General features: G+C 40.5%; 2 protein-coding genes across 5 annotated transcripts; one reads left to right on the top strand and one right to left on the bottom strand.

The window, feature by feature from the left end:
• Positions 1 to 977: 977 nt before the first annotated feature.
• Positions 978 to 8,337, bottom strand: kmt5b (lysine methyltransferase 5B). Its single transcript, XM_072695150.1, has 9 exons — positions 6,440 to 8,337; positions 6,083 to 6,230; positions 5,777 to 5,942; positions 5,557 to 5,666; positions 5,299 to 5,465; positions 4,354 to 4,373; positions 4,112 to 4,248; positions 3,737 to 3,933; positions 978 to 3,600 (listed from the first exon to the last, which is right to left on the bottom strand). The coding sequence occupies exons 1-9, from the start codon at positions 6,591 to 6,593 to the stop codon at positions 2,210 to 2,212; spliced, it is 2,490 nt and encodes an 829-aa protein (XP_072551251.1). The 5' UTR covers positions 6,594 to 8,337; the 3' UTR covers positions 978 to 2,209.
• Positions 8,338 to 11,177: 2,840 nt separating this feature from the next.
• LOC140574880 (uncharacterized) lies at positions 11,178 to 15,077 on the top strand. Of its 4 annotated transcripts, none has more exons than XM_072694934.1 (3): positions 11,178 to 11,630; positions 11,895 to 13,090; positions 13,621 to 15,077. In XM_072694934.1, the coding sequence occupies exons 2-3, from the start codon at positions 11,970 to 11,972 to the stop codon at positions 13,712 to 13,714; spliced, it is 1,215 nt and encodes a 404-aa protein (XP_072551035.1). In that variant the 5' UTR covers positions 11,178 to 11,630; positions 11,895 to 11,969; the 3' UTR covers positions 13,715 to 15,077. The 4 variants fall into 4 exon arrangements, with proteins under 4 accessions (XP_072551035.1, XP_072551037.1, XP_072551038.1 ...); XM_072694936.1 differs by having other exon boundaries at positions 13,611 to 15,077; XM_072694937.1 differs by having other exon boundaries at positions 11,895 to 15,077.
• The last annotated feature ends 1,109 nt before the right edge of the window (positions 15,078 to 16,186 follow it).

Genomic DNA, 16,186 nt, shown 5'->3' with positions numbered 1-16,186 from the left:
TGACCCTTGGAGCTGTGGAGTGACGTGTCTTCGAGGGCACGTCAAAAGGAGCTGTAAAGAACCATTTGTTCTTTAACGGTTACTCCATCATAAAGCAGTAAAATCCAATCCTTTCAAATAGCTATCAATGGCTCTATACACAAAAATGAACATCATGTTTGTCTCACAGCACTCTTTACAAAGCCTGGTTAAGACGGGGGAAAGTCAAAATGTTATGTTAAAAGTTATCCCATCTAAGATGAAATTCCCTGCATAGTGTAATAGAATGTGTTTTTTAACTCCATGACTCCATTACTTAATCATGTATTACTAACTATTGCAATGTGTGCAAATGTGCAACTGCTGGAAAACACCCTTCGACAGTGATTATGACTGTTTTTCTGCTTTGAGTGAGTCATTACACTGCCATGTGAGAAGTGGGGCCTATATTCTGGTGAGTACCACTGGGATCATTAGAATAGAGAGGGACATTTAAATGTTCAGTGTTTTTTACAAGATGTTTACCATCCATTAATTCTATAAGCTACAGTGATCAATCCTGTCTACATAACACATAACAAAGTAGGTGTACCATACTATGATTTCCAGTCACAGTAACAAACCTCAAGTAATGTATCTTTTTTTTCTGCTAGTGCCTTATAACACATCATAGGACTAATGAAACTAAATAAGACACTGTAAGCCACAGGAATTTGTCAGCAGCAGGTGAATGGAAAATCACCCGTTAGTGTGACTGCTTATGTAGGCAATCTACATCATATGACGCTGAATGACTGTTGCTGCTTGCTGCATTTCAAAATGTATTCAGGTTCAAGTTCAAGTGCTAATGTTTCTTCCAGTACTCTTCTTAAGTCTTAAGTCCATGTCACACTATCTACAATGGCAAGAATTATTCACACTCAGGTTAAACTACTGTTACATACTGTTGAGTGATCACCAGACACAAATCCTGACTGAGACACATGCAGACAGCAAACTATATTGAAAATGACTTTTATATTGTTTTCAAGTACTCAAAACAGTTAAATAAAAACAGGTTCCAGAATATACAGAGTGAGCAAGCTCCCCCAAAATGCATGTATACATCCCACATCGATACTTTCATCACACTCTACAGAGGAAGTCTAAAAAAAAAAAAAAAAACTTGGGAGGATTTTTTGTGATCTTATGAAAGTCAGTATCTGACAACCTGTCTGAGCTCCTGTGTACCAGACAGAAGGAAAAAGAAATCAAAGAGAGATAGAGAATGTCAGCTGCCTACTCATACGGTGAGTAATTAAATTAAAGGCTAAAAACTACTCTCCATAGTTACCTCACTGGCAAAGCACAAAATGCACAAAGCCTCAAGGTCAAAAAAGTTGTAATTCACTAAAATGTGGGACTAAAGACTTTTAATATACTTTTAATTTGATCAGTTTGTATCCACATTTTCCTATGGGGCTTCAGAGGTCAAACATGTCTAGATGTTCACACACTGTTTCAGCTGTTTTTAACTTTTTCATGGACCAGCACCAGGCCACAACAATGAGCACCATGGCCTTGGATGGCCAAAATATCTGATACATGATACAAAGGATTTTAACATAATATAAATGAAGAGGAGAGAATTATATCAGTTATGTTTTTTTTTGTAGCCCCTCTGTACAGTTTTCACTATTCCCTTTAGACATGGTAAGTGAAACACATGATCTTTAACACATCTGAACTTAAAAACCCATGCATTGTGTTTCTGAAAGTGGATGAACAGATCCCAGCCCTTTTTGCCTCGCACCAGGCTGAGAAGTTGAAGGAATAGGTCTACCAAAATGGTTTTAATGCCAATAGTGATTGAAAGCTTGCAGGGCAAGTTAGCAATAGGCTAATCAGATCATGCTAACTGCTGGCTTTCAGGGCCCTGCCAGCTTTTATTTGACATCGATTGTTTTTGGTGGAACTACTCCTGCAATGGGATAAAACGGCAAAGCTGGACAAAAACGGTGACAAACATCTGCACATTAAACAGACTCAGATAGATTCATACATATCTGTACACTTTTTATAATATTTATATTCATAAGGAATAAACAAAAAAGAAGTGCCATCACTAAAATGTAGAGAAAAAGATAGCTTGTGTCAATTTTAATTGTACATTTGCCATTTTTCCGCCCCGTTTAAATTACATAATTCAAATGAACACATGATTGGTAGGAACAAGGGTTATATACACAGCTTATGCATTGAGTCTGAGTGACTGGTCCTCTCTTCTTCTAGAGGAGATGTCGATGTCTATGGAATCTTTGCCCACGATGAGACGCAGGCGTTTCGCTGGTGGAAGTGGGATGAAATCATCCTCGTTGTCAAAGTAGTCCTCCTCCTCATCCTCAGAAGTCAACGAGTCCTCCTCAATGTTCTGCCCCATCTGAGCTCCCACGTCATGCTCAAGCACCTCCCCCGCCTCCCTCTTGACTATCCCTGTAAAGGTAACGTCATCGGGGTAGGTCCGCCGTAGACCCGCACCATCCTCCTCACGCTTCAGCTGGATCTTCAACTTTGTGGAACTACTGTGAGGGCCATGGCCAAAGCCATTGTTCAGCTTGGCCACATACGAACCAGCCCGCTCCTTTTCACGTTCCTTGCTGAACTTGATGCTAATCTTAGAGGAGCTGGATTTCGTATGCATGGGCTTGGCGTCCCGGGGTTCTGCCTTATTGCTGCTGCTGCTGTCCCTCCGGCGCCGCAGCGTCAGCTTAGGGATGCCTGTGTTGTTCTCCAGAATCAGCTGGGCATCATAACGCGTAATGCGCCGCTTCTTCTTGCCTTTCCCACGCCGTAGTTGCTTACCACTCTTGGTCGAGCCATTGTAGTGCTGGTGGTGGCCCGGGAGGCCGAGTGGCACCTTCCCGCAGTCGGCCACATCGGCAGCCCGGGCCGCATTCCTTAGGTCTGGCACACCCTCCTGAAGAAAGTCGTCCCCGTAGGAGCCCCCCACATCCTCCTGTTTTATTGTCCTCCTCCTCCTGGGGCAGGTTCCTTTTCTGGGACAGCTAGCTTCGAGGCTAGGGGTGTTCATCTGGTGCCCAACTGTCACTGGAACGGGCTCGCCTGGCTCCGTCTTGAGGGCCATGCCTCCGGCTAGCTTGGCTGGGCTGCTCGACTTTGGTCTTCGCCTACTGCCAGCAGCCACCTCCTGAGCACCGAGAGAGGTCTTTGTTGACCTACGAGTTCTGTAAGGGCAAGGAACGCTGTCCTTGCATGCTGAAGCACCCTTTGAGGAGTTCTGATTGTTTTCGTGAACTGCCGTGCGAGTCACACTACCCCTACAGCCAGAGAGCTGAGCAGGCCCTCGCCTGTCTGCCTCTCTCCTGGAGGACTGCTTGAGACTCAAGCCCCCAGCGCTCACACGGCTGGGTGCTTTCAGCTCTGCTGCTCGACACCATCTCCTTCCCTTAGACAAAGGCTGTGTGGGCTTAGATTTAAGTCTCTTTGGTAAACTGGAGTTGGTTGTTTGACTTCGTTTAGAGGATGAGGTAGAGGTAGGAGTGCTTGACAGAGTTTGCCTTGTTACAGCTCTGGTTTTGCCATGCTTTTTGAGACAGGCCTGTGACGTCCTCTTCCGTAATGCTGGGAGAACATGAGCAGAAAGAAAGATTAGTCCAACTCTAAACTCTATTCAATTATCTATCACAAGGTCAATTTTCTCAAAACCAAACCAAAAACACATTAAGATCATTAAAGGTCAATCTTCGCATTCTCTTACATGGTTGCCCACTTGGTGGTTCCTGAGACTCTGCTTCTGTGGAGGCAACGGACTGACTGTCGGAGTTCCTGCTGCCCTCCCCCATCTTCTTCAGTCTGTTCAGTCGCTTGTCGGTCTCCCTCAGGCCATACTTGCTATTGATCACTGGGACCTCCAAAGGCAGCCCTGCTTTTGACTTAAAAGCACCAGTGCCACGCCTGAAATGATAAAGTAACCATAGTAAAACATATGCATATACCAACCATACATCCTCAACTCATTTTCATTAATTTAATTCAATTAATTCTTTAAAAAACAAACCTTGGTTCTTTGTTTTGGAATTTCATGATATTATTAAGTTGCTATGAAGCAAAAATAAAACACCGCATGTAGTACCTTTCACAAGTATAGCATTCACAGAATTCATTGTTTTCGCCAAAGAAACCATCTCCATAGTAACAGGAGATCTCTTCCCCTGGTTCGATATCACGTAGGACCTTCACGCATGCAGTGTCTCGACCTGTTGATACAAACTGTAGCAGACCGCCTAGTCAGTTATTTAGATTTTAGCACATGCACCTAGTTAACGTTCACAGAACGCAACAAGCATTTGCCATATAGACCAAATTTGTACTAACCTTGCAATTTGGCCGACAATCTGTAACAGAAAATATAGAAATGTGGTGTTATTTAATTTGACAGACAACTGGGTGGCTCATTTATCAGTGGTGGAGATGTGGAGATCTTTTGTGTCTGCAGACAGGAGTAGAAGGATAGGCATGTAGGAGACAGGAATTAAGAAGAAATATACATTTAAAAAAAAAAACACGCAGTTTACAATATCTAAGTGTAGTGCTGGTGCAGTTCCTTGTATTATGTAATACATGCCATCAACAATAAGACTAATAATTTTGTGGTTTTCCACACCCTGCACCCTGTTTTGCTGCTGGCTTTGCTGCTGGCTTTGCTCCTTTTGCCCGTCTTCCACTGTTCACTGTTCTTTCTGGTCTAGAAATGTAATCCCTTTACTGGCAATGACTATTTTCTGATAAGTAAGTACTATACCTGCAATGCTAGTGCTGTGCTGCATTTACATGCTGGTAGAAAATACTGTTCCATATTTTACAGCAGAACTGACCCAGCAGCACCACGTTATGTGGCAGACAGTGGAATGCAGCCGTGCAAATGTTCCCATGATGATCTAATAGAATTTGCGTTCCTGCAGGGCGGTGCTGTTCTTGACTGTCGTGTAGTGTTTTAAAACTCATGTGAATGTTTCCCAATTCATGTTTTCATTGCATCTGGTTTGGAAAATTTAACAGAACATTTCACTGGCCACGATTTTACACTGCCACTGCTGCGGTCATTTACTCAATCACAAAATATTTTGCCGCCTACCCTACACCTTCATAATGTAAATGCAGCATAAGATTTTATGAAACTCTAAGCTTACAAGCTATATGAATAAAAAAAGTATTTCTAACCTATGTAATCAGCTACTAAAGAAAATATGTTTTAAAAGTGGACCATTTAGTTTTTCCATCTTTCTTGGTGTGGCAAGACTAAACATTTTATACACGTACCATGATTTATAAAGGCAGCAGGTCCCAGCCAGAGCTGAGCACAGTTCTTACGTGTAGAGTACATGACACTAAAGTCATTCTCTCCATGCCGTAACAACATTTTTTCTTCACTGGCAGACAGCTCAGCAATGCAGCCAACAAGGTGTTCAATTTTATCATTCCTTTTCCTAAAAGGTAAATAAATACATATATAAATACAGAACAATCAGGAACATTTATCATCATTTTGCAATAAAGAAAACACTTAATGCAGCTCACCAATCTTTTGTTGCTACAATTTTGGCTCCATTTTGCTCTGATGAATAGCGACTGCATGGAAGAATCTCAAACCCACTATCTGTAGCAAACATACGCAAGTAAACAAATACCTGCAGGAAAAAGTGAAATATATCTTTAATAGTTCAGACTTAAATGTGCAAAATGAAAGAATTTGCATATGGCAAAGGAGTTTAAAACATTTATGCATAATCAAATTTACATGTGCTTTGAAGAGCTTCTCCTGGGCCTTGGTCTTATTGAGAAAGTGATGCCTGCTCCAGTCTCCAGAGGTTAAAGCCTGAAAGGCTTTATCCAGGTTGTCATTCTTCTTGAAGCGTTCAATCACTTCCCTTAGCTCTGCTTGTCGACCCTTGATTGGACGAAACCTAAAAAAAAAAAGGCGAATCACCTCAAGGTTACAGACATAGACCATCTAATTTCAAGGCTACCAAATAGTGATCACCGAATGCCGTGTGTGACCAGCATTGATGTGCCAAAGGTCAGACTGAACTTCAGAAACACAAACCTGGTGTTCATTTTGTGGGTCTGGAAGCCCAGGTACGGGTCTAGGATCAAGCTGGTGGACAGGTCATCATACTCGCACAGCTCTTTTGCTGTCATCCCCGAGGAGGGCACATGGCGCCTCTCTGGTTCTGCAGCTGCCCCACTGACACCTGCCGGGCAGTGAAACATAACTGGTAAAAAGCCATAACAGACGCTGAGCTAACTGCTGAAAGAATAATCTAAATAAAACTGGTTGAAAAATTGATGACAACGTACAAAATTTTTACAACATCCACGTATCTGTATTCAGAGAACACTAAATCCAACTCCCTTGTCTTCTGTTGCTACTTCTTTTAAGCACTTTTATTAGCGTACTTACGTCTGCTGCATCTCCTGCCACTAGGGGAGCCCTTGCTCTGGCGCAGATGGGCCCTCTGCGTGTTCTGCAGCCTGGTCTTCCCAACGGGCTGATCACTGGAGAACCTGCTGCCATGTCTCCTGCCATTCAGCACCATGTTCTTGGTTTCTCCCATCTACTTCATACCAGCTGGCTCCCTGGTGAAGGTGCATTTAGCTCCTATGTGCTTATGAGAGATCATGCAGTGTGGAGGGGGGACGGTGCAACTCGGTTTTATCTCCCACTTGCATGGGCAATTTAAAGATACGGAGCAGACCGAAAACACACTTGCTGAACCAGAACCAGAACCAGAACCTATTTCCACCTGTTAAATATACAGAACATACATATAATTTAGTTCAAATCGGTATAATATGAGAAATACTGCTAAACCTCAAAGTGGTTGTGCTTTAAAACATAACAATGAGAGGAAAGTTGAGTTGTGTTTATCCACAAGAAAATGTATGATTGGAATTAAAAATCTTTATGGAACCATCTGCATTTATACGATTGGGGGTCTGGGCATTGGACAAAAATAAGAAGCAACAGAAAACCTGACTGGTCACGAACAGTTTATTCCTAATAGTTGAGATGCAGGTTGAGTTGCCAAGTATTACTGAGCTCAGACTGCCACCCATCGGCTGCTAGGGAAAATGAAACCAGGTGCCTTGAACGCAATTTAAAGCTAGCTACATTTTCAAAACATTTAGTGGTGGTGAACTACTGTGTACTTGCAGCTAAATGTTAGATAGTAGTATCTGTTACCATCCTAAGTGATATTCTCTGAAGGCACAGCTAGCTAACTAGCTCCAGCGGCTACCTAGCTAAACATTAAGGCAGCCAGAACGTTTTAACCAAACCCTTTTGTCCATTTAAACATTCACCGGGCAGACCACGACAGGAGAGCCCAGAACAAGCGTCTCTGAGGCGAAACTACACCCGAATGTAGCTAATGCTCACTGAATAGTGTAGTATTAACTAGTACATTAGCTAGCTATCTAAGTGAATATGGGCGTTAAGTTGTATGTAGCTAGCAGGGTTAGCTAGCTTATTTAGCTAGCTAGCTCGCTAGCGAATAGCCAGTCTGGAGAGCAGTGCGCTAGCTGCTAGCGGCTAGTGCTACAAAAACAAGAAAACACTTGGCAACTGACACGGACACCTTAGCTGCCTTGACTAGCATTGAGCTAACAGGTTCAGTAAACACTGGATCTCTTTAGCTGGGCAATTTCATTACAATTATGCACACTGACAAGAAACGTAAGATACTGCGGCAGGTTAGGAATTCCTCCCTGGGTTTGTTTCGACAGCACAGTGTTACGTTAATCGACTACCATCAGCTGGGCCTGAAAGGGGCTAGCTAAATGCTAAGCTAACACGGCTAGCGCTAGCGGCTCCTAGCTTTAGCTCGCACGCTAACCGCCCTGTCGGCTAACAAACGCACCCGGAAAGTGCCAAATAGGGAATTACCTCGCAAACGAGAGTTGACCAGTGCTTTAATACTCACTTCGTACTTTTTCCTATGATAACCCTTGTCCGTCACAAGCGCCAGAGGCAAGCGGAATGGCTCAGTAAATCTGCCATATAGCAAAACAAAAAATTGCCAGATAATTTACATTAAAATTCAAGATGGCGACTAGAGTGGAACGGCAGGACACAGAACCTCCTCCGAAAGAACTAGATCCCCCTGAAACACGATTTCGCTGCTTGCTGGTTCATTCTAGCCTGGTGTTTCACGCTTGTGCAAATCCGAGACGAGTCAAATAAACGCGGCCAAGGAAGCGCACAGCGACTGTTTTATCAACAACAGTGTCCTGCGAAACTCGGATGTGTACAAAGAGGAGCGCTGTTATTTCCCTTTAAATGTCCACTCGTGTGACTGCGCAGCTCACCGGCGTGCATAGCAACAACATCCTCCTCTCACCCCGAGCCAAGAGAGACACAAAGTTCCCCCAGCTTCAGATTTACTGCCATACTTCGAAGCCTGAGGGGTTATAAAGGTGAACTCAGGTATCATAAGACGTCAGGGTATCTTGGATAGTACGCTATATGGCACGGAATATATACTAGCTGAATGACCAGGTGATTATTGGACTTTTTCCCACCAAAACGTTTTTGTAAATGTATTTACTTACTAATTTTACATTTACAATATTATTATTATTAGCTGGAAGCACATAATATATATATATATATATATATATATATATATATATATATATATATATATATATATATATTATGTGCTTCCAGCTAATATATATATATATATATATATATATATATATATATATATATATTCATAAATATATTACGGTCAGTAATCTTATCTATAATCAATAAACCAATGCTGAGGAGTAATTACATTTTTCAGCTATACTACTAGATATGTATTCAGATAAATGGCTTATAATATTACAACAGACATACAAAACAAACTAAAAAGCTCAAATAATGTAATAAGTATTTAAATAATGGGTGTGGAGATGCATAATGCATAAAGTATGTTAGCAGTGTTTGGGATCTGCACAACCAAGATCTTAGCTCTGCAGAATTTGTGACTATATTACAATAACACCGATAAATGTTCCTCTATAAGTGCTTATTACATTGTAAAAAGTGGTAATACTGATGCCAAAGTAGGTACATATCTACAGTTCTTTATGAGTTAAAAAAGGGTCTTAAGGGTTGGTCCATAAATATTGTAAAACAGCCCCAGAACTGCGTCACTACTGTTATACAAGACACAATTCTCTGGACAAGTCACTCCAAGGGTTTGTGGTAATTCAAGATGACAGAAATACACACTTCCCAGGTGGATCATCTGAGTCAAGTACACTCATTTTCAGGGCCTTGAGAAACCATGAGTGTGAAACATGCAAAGCATGACTTTGCATGACTTTTATTGCTCATCTATGCGGTAGCTGCAGAGTGTACGTTCAAACAGTTAATCCAGTATCTTCAGAGGTGAGTCCTAGTTATCTAGTTACATGACCAGGCTTCTTCATAGTGTTTTTAAAATACTCCTTTGGAAAACACCCAGAATTTAATTTTAGGTGAATTCATGCTTAAATGTATCCTTTAAAGCTCCATCACTGGAAGTCATTACATAAAATGGTTACGAATACGCTTCCTGATGAGCGATGTAGCTCAGATGTGTATAAATATAAATGGCTCACACACATTCAAACCTAAATAAAATATTAAATAAATAACAAATGATGATATCTTAACTATATTAGAGCTCATGCTCCACCCAGAGTGAGAGTTTCAAATAATGTTATCAGTGGGTCACAGGATTACTCTTTGCCAGTAATGGAATAAAATGACATTGAGATTTATTAAAAACAGAAAAGCCCATAATGAGCTCATGTAAAAGCCAGTTTGCACTTCATTTTTTTTAATGAGAGTAATTTAAAAAATAGCTGTAATACATTTTTTCCCCAATAAAAAACATACATGAGATATTTGTTTGATTGTGGAGGGACTTTCATGAACATAACACTGTGATCAGTTCTTCAGACTTCTATGTGACAAACAAGATAAATGTTAATAATACTTTTGTTAATATTAACAAAATATAAAGATGGGTGAGTAAATGTATTACCTTTATAATAGCGTTGCTCAAGATTTCGAAATGTTAGCCTGTGTAATAGCAAAACCCAGAAGTCGCAAATACTCTATTTTCTATTACTGTCAATAGTTAAGTGAGTAGAAGATTAACAAATCTGAAAAGGCATGAAGTTAAAGATGAAGCATCTAAGCAAGAGCAGGACATTCTTTTTTTTTTGTATAATTTTAGGGTTAAAAGAAGAATGGGCAGCATGCAGAGCTTGTTAAGGTCATGGCTTGTTCACATAAAATTTGTACCAGCATATGAGCAGTTTTCACCAAGAGGTCTTTCAGATATTATCATGACCACCACAGTTCCCCTAAACAGCCGAAACTGCAAGCTAAAAACACTAGACTAACTTCTTCTAGCTTTCCCCTGCCCTGTGGGCATTGATTACTTACATTTACAGATTGTTTTTTAACAGTTACTTAGAGGAGCCCATGAGTTTGATGAGTTTTAGGTCAAGGCTTAAAAAGCCAGAGAATTTATAAAGCTTTCGAATTGAGCTGAAACATCATCATTACAGTTGGTGACACCTGATTTGCTATTAAAGGTATGAGACCTTGTCAAAAACAGGTCTCAGCAGTGCTTAGGGGGCCACAAAGATTCATTTGAATTTTTGCATTTTTATGATTCAGCTATGCAGAATCGAATCGAATCGTTAAATTTCCTTTTAAGTAAGAAGGATTTTCTTTTTGATGAGCTTCTGGGTGTAGCATCAGTCTTGAACATCATGATATCAGATCACTCTCTAACTGCAATGCAGGACAGAAGGAGGTCAGAAACATTTGAAACCAGTCTAGAAGCAGCTCTGAAAGGAGACACAGGTATGAACTGGTTTCCTTTCCTTATGTGAAGAACATCTGAAACGTCTAGATTCAAAACCTGCGTTTGAATAGTTAAATCATTTGTTAATACTACTACTACTACTACTACTACTACTACTAATAATAATAATAATAATAATATTAATAATAATAATAATATTAATAATAATAATACGGTCATACAATGTTTAAAAAGCAAAAAGCAAAGACAGCAACAGCTATGCTTCACCATAGGTATAATATGAGAGCTGTTGCTCTCCTTATCATGGGAAGCCGGAGCATGTTGATGATGTCATGCAGTTAGAAAGAACAACAAGAGCTCCTCTGATAGGGACTCAGCCTTAGCCACCAGTTTAGCATTGCTATCACCGCCAGTTTCCAGATAACAGGCTCTTTATGGATGAACCAACTCTGTCCAGGACAGTCGTTTAAATGTAGCTGCAGCGCTTAACAGCCTCGCTGAAGAGGAACATGCTTAATTAAAGGGTGTCTCGGTTGTTTTGTTAGCACCGGACAGGAACGCTAACGCTAGCTAACTTCTACCGCTAAGTTAGCTTCTGCTTGTTGTTGTCCAGTTAGCTAACTAGTGCTAGCTAACCTAGCTGGGCTTTGCTAGCCAGGACTCCGGTTTTAAACGCTGCACGTTATTTGCACTGTCAGCATCACGATAACATTTGCTAAGTTGTTCGAGTTCAGTCCATAATGTAAGGTTTCGAGGGAAAGCCAGCATGCTAAGGTAAGAGCATTTTACCAGAGATCAACTGTTGACATGGTTAAATTCTAGCCAGTTATGTAGCTGTCACCCAGACAGAGCACTTCAGATAGCTATCTTTGCATTTTTAAATTACAGTGTAACTCATAGCATCGTGTTGTGAAACGTTAGCTACATAAGCCCCTGAAATTGTGCCTATCTATCTGTCTGTCTGTCTGTCTGTATGTATACAAGTATGTGTTCTTACAACTTGAAATCTAAAGTGTACACTGTGCTCTCTCTTGTCAGGTGGAAATGTCTCACTGAAGGAGCATGACAGAAGCATGAGCTCATTAGAGCTTTAGAAATTTACTGTTAGTGATCATGCCTCCAAGGAAGAGACCACTCGCTCCTGTTAGTGCCAGAAGGCGGCTGAAGGCAGATGAAGATTACTTTCCTTTCAATTTGCTGCCGGTCGAATGCCAGCTCCATGTGCTTTCCTTTCTCAGCGAGGTGGACAAGTGTAACTCTGCTCTTGTGTGTTCTAGCTGGAGCCGCCTGGTGCGCTCTGGAAAGCTCTGGAGAGTAGCAGACTATTCCCGCCGTGGCGTGTTTCATCTCGGACAGGAAGGACTGCTTGTGTCCAACAGGGAATTTGAGCGCTGGAAGTCATGGGTTCACCATTACACGCACCACCTCATATCCCGCGGGGCCAGTCTCCTTACCCTAAAGGCAAGCTTTGACTTGGGGGACCAGTGCAATAAGTGGGGAGAGCTCCTGTCTCACCTGCTGGAGAATGTCCACTGCAGGGATCTCAGTCATTTAGACTTGAACTGGACATTCACGCTGCTGGAGCCGCTGGACCTCCGTGTCCACTCCAGCTCTAGCTCTCACCAGGACAACATCACCAAAATGGACCAGGTCAATAACTTCCAGATCCTTTTAGCCAGACTAGCCCAGAGCTGTCCGCGAATCACCAAGATGCGCCTGCACTTTGACTGGTCGGAGTCGTCGGTAGCTTTGATAACTCAGTTTCAACACCTCCGCATCTTGGAACTCAAGTACTTCTGGGTATTTAAAGGCGTAAGCCCAAGCACCTTGCAAACACTGACCAAATCGCTGCCTAACCTCAAGTCCCTTACTCTCCATGTTCTCGTGCCACTTCGAAATCTGGGCATTTCATACACTCTTGAGTCCCTATCCCTGGAGTTCCTTGATGTCTCCCCCAGCCGAGGCCTGGTTTTCTCTTGCCTCAAACTGCCTGCGCTTCGAGAGCTGCGGGCCAAAAAGATTGTGCGGGGGATAACTCTGGACCGCCGCACCCGGATCCGGATCCAGAGCAGGTGGCCTTGCCTGTATCAGGTCTTGCGGGAGGGGACGCCCAAGCTGCAGGCCCTTAACAATGAACGGCTTCCTCCCAATTGGAAAGAGCAGAATTACGGAGAGCTTACTTCCATTCTCCAGCAGTCCTGCTACTGCCTTCAGCATCTAGACAGTTGGCTCTGGTAATTAAAAAAAAAAAAAAAAGACAAACTATTGACAAAATATTGCACACTTTTATAAAATTGTGGTCCCGACCTGCAGAAATCCGAATGGAAAAACTCCCTCCTTACGCCTGGGGTGTCTAATCTTTTAAAGGCACAGGATGGTTGCAGGCTTTTCAACAAAATTGTGCAAAGACTGAAACCAACTCATTAAACCACTGCAATTAGGAGTGAAAACCTGCAGCAGTCCTTCACTCTGCTTTACTAGGATGTTTTAAAAAACAAACAAACAAACATCAAGCACCATTTGGGACCAAAAATGTATACTGATTGACAAGAAAGTCAACGACTTGAAAAAGAAGGAACAAGAACCAAGAAATTCCAGGGCATTATTATTCTTATTATTAATTATTATAATAATAACTATTATTACTGTTATTATTGTTATTATTATTATTATTATTGTTGTTGTTATTATTGTTATTATTGCCTTTCCATAATATATTGCCCTGGCTCTTTTTTGTTCTTGTTTTGTGGCAAGGGTCCAAAAGGAGGCTGAATTCAGATTGCAGACCAAATACTTCTGACCCACAACAAAAGCGGATCCAGTTTTCAGTCGATGTAGCTCCATGTTTTGTCTGTTGAAGTGATGTGACTATAGTGCAGCCCTGTCCAGCTATATGAAATGTATTGATCCCTGCATAACAAAGCAAAGCATTGGCTAAATGGTTGAATCGAAGCCCAAATGCCTGTTAGAAAGATCATTACTAAATGGTATGGTGAGCATCACGTTTAACGCTCTTTCTAGCATTTGCGATGATCTAAATACTATGAAGCTACCGGGAAATTGGGCCCAGTTTTTGTTTTGGAAGCCTAGCCATCTTGGTTGTGTTGGCAGTCTAGAAATATATGCTGACTTGCCATAAGGGGGAAGCAGTGAGCGGTGAGATGATGTGTTGTAGTGTAAGTGTAAATCAGATTTGAATTTTTAATTCATTTGATATTTCTTTTACTTTGTCATTCCAGAAGCAAAGAAAGATTATATATATATTATTATTATTATTTGTTTTTTTTGTTTGTTTTTTTTTTTTTTTTTTTGCTTTAGAATAACTTGAGGTTTAATGCAACAAGAAACATGCTGTTTCAGTAACGGCACAGTGCTTTAATATGTCAAACCATCAGTACATTCGTTTTAAAACTTTGCTTCAATCAGATATTAGTCTTTAATTATTTTACTTGAATATCATTTGAGAAGTTCTACTTTCATTTGAGCTTTAGATTGAGCATTTTTAAAAAACAGGTATATTAGTTCAGATGGTAATATTCAATAATACAAAATCTATTATACACAGGGAATACCCTCACATTATCTTATCTAACGCTTTAATTGTAATTTAACAGGTTCTTCAATCCAGATTTTATGATCAGAAAAAAGCAGCTTTTCTTTCTTTAAACTAAATTTCAGATGGCTGCACCAGACCAAGGAGTATGCTCACGTTGATATTAATATGTACAGAGATGCCATATATGCCATGAACTAGTTCTTTTAAGGAGGTTTGATAAGAACCCCATCAAAGAGTCAAACCCTATAATGGTTTAGTAAACCCAGACTTGCTTTGGTTTGGTTTTTCTAAACAGTGGGGGGTAAATCTAATCTGCAGATACAAAGACTGATGGAGCAAGTGATTTAGTGTGTTTTGTGACTAGAGAAAATGTGGCTTTGTGTGGCAGATTTCCCCTATCGTTGTTACCATATGCATTGAGCATTCCTACCTTGTATCAAAAGAACCTTGTATGTGTAATACTTCATACCTATCCATAGAGGTCCCCTTTATCCACAGTTTTGTATTACAGTCAGACTGTCTGTTGTATCCTGTTCAATTCATTATTGGCCCTTGCACTGATTTTTTTTAATGGCTAGGGGAAACCGTGTAATGCAGTGATTTACTGAATATTGCCTGGAATTGTTATCAGCTGACAGAATAAATCCAGTTTTATTGGACAGCAATGTTAGTGTCACTGTCTCCCTGTCTGTTACAACATCAATTTGTTTAGTTAGAAACACAAACAAAAGTTTAGTACACACCTAATTTTGATGGTTATTTGAATTGGGTTAATAATGATCTATGTTGAAAATGTATTTGATCAACAGGTTTAGTTTAGAATTAGGTTTAGGTGTTGGGTTGATGTAAAGGTTAGGATTAGCTTTAGGTTTTGGGTTAGAGTTTAATGGAGTTGTATTTGTTGGACAGATGTTTAAAACGTAGCTCAATGTTAGATCAGCTGATCACCCCCAAAGCTTTTACAGGAGACTATCAAAATATAGTTTTGCCTTTCTTCTGAAATATTCTAAAATAATTAAAACATAAAGAACTAAAAGTAAGCTACTTTATTTCTTCAGCTGGTTGACAAGTTATTTCATTTTAGCGGTAAACGAGGTCTAAATAACAAAGAATGTGGATAAATGAATATGAGATGTTTGCACAATATAAGAAAAATTCAAAGTTGACCTTGAATGGTAAGCAAATGAAAACAACATAGTTAAACTCAATATGAACTTCGCCACAGAACCACTGAAAAGGTTGGACTGGTTCTTTGCTGGTGTTTGATTGATGTGTTTTTCATAATCTTACAGGCATTATGATTTTAAAGTGCCTCTTACACTTTAATGATTGAAACTCACTCCTAATGTAAATAATTATTAACAAAAATTATGAAGAGTGACATATGTAGGAAACAATATTTTAAAATAGTTTCAACAGCAAGCAAATACCCAGCATAACATAACCGCCACAGAAAATGGCAACTTTACAGGAACAAAAAAAACGTTCTAATTTCCAATGAAAGTTCAAAAAGAAACGTTTTTGTGAAGTGAAGTTTTTTTTACCCGCTGCATAATTCCATTTGTTCTGACTGTAATCCCTTTTATAAGTAGTTATGTCCAAACTTTTAGTTTTGTGCCTCAGGAAGGCTAAGTGGAATATTCTGTCCTGGCACCAAAGTGGTGGAACGAACTTCCCTTGGCTGCCTGAACCGCAAAGTCGCTTGCTGTCTTCAAACGCAGACTGAAGACCCATCTCTTCCAAGAGTACTTGAACAAGGTGTAGTGCAGAGTAT

This window comes from Salminus brasiliensis, chromosome 13, assembly GCF_030463535.1.
Source record: "Salminus brasiliensis chromosome 13, fSalBra1.hap2, whole genome shotgun sequence".
NCBI classification, from domain to species: Eukaryota; Metazoa; Chordata; class Actinopteri; order Characiformes; family Bryconidae; genus Salminus; species Salminus brasiliensis.
Note: the sequence above shows the minus strand (reverse complement) of the source record. Positions and strands in the feature narration are given on the sequence as shown.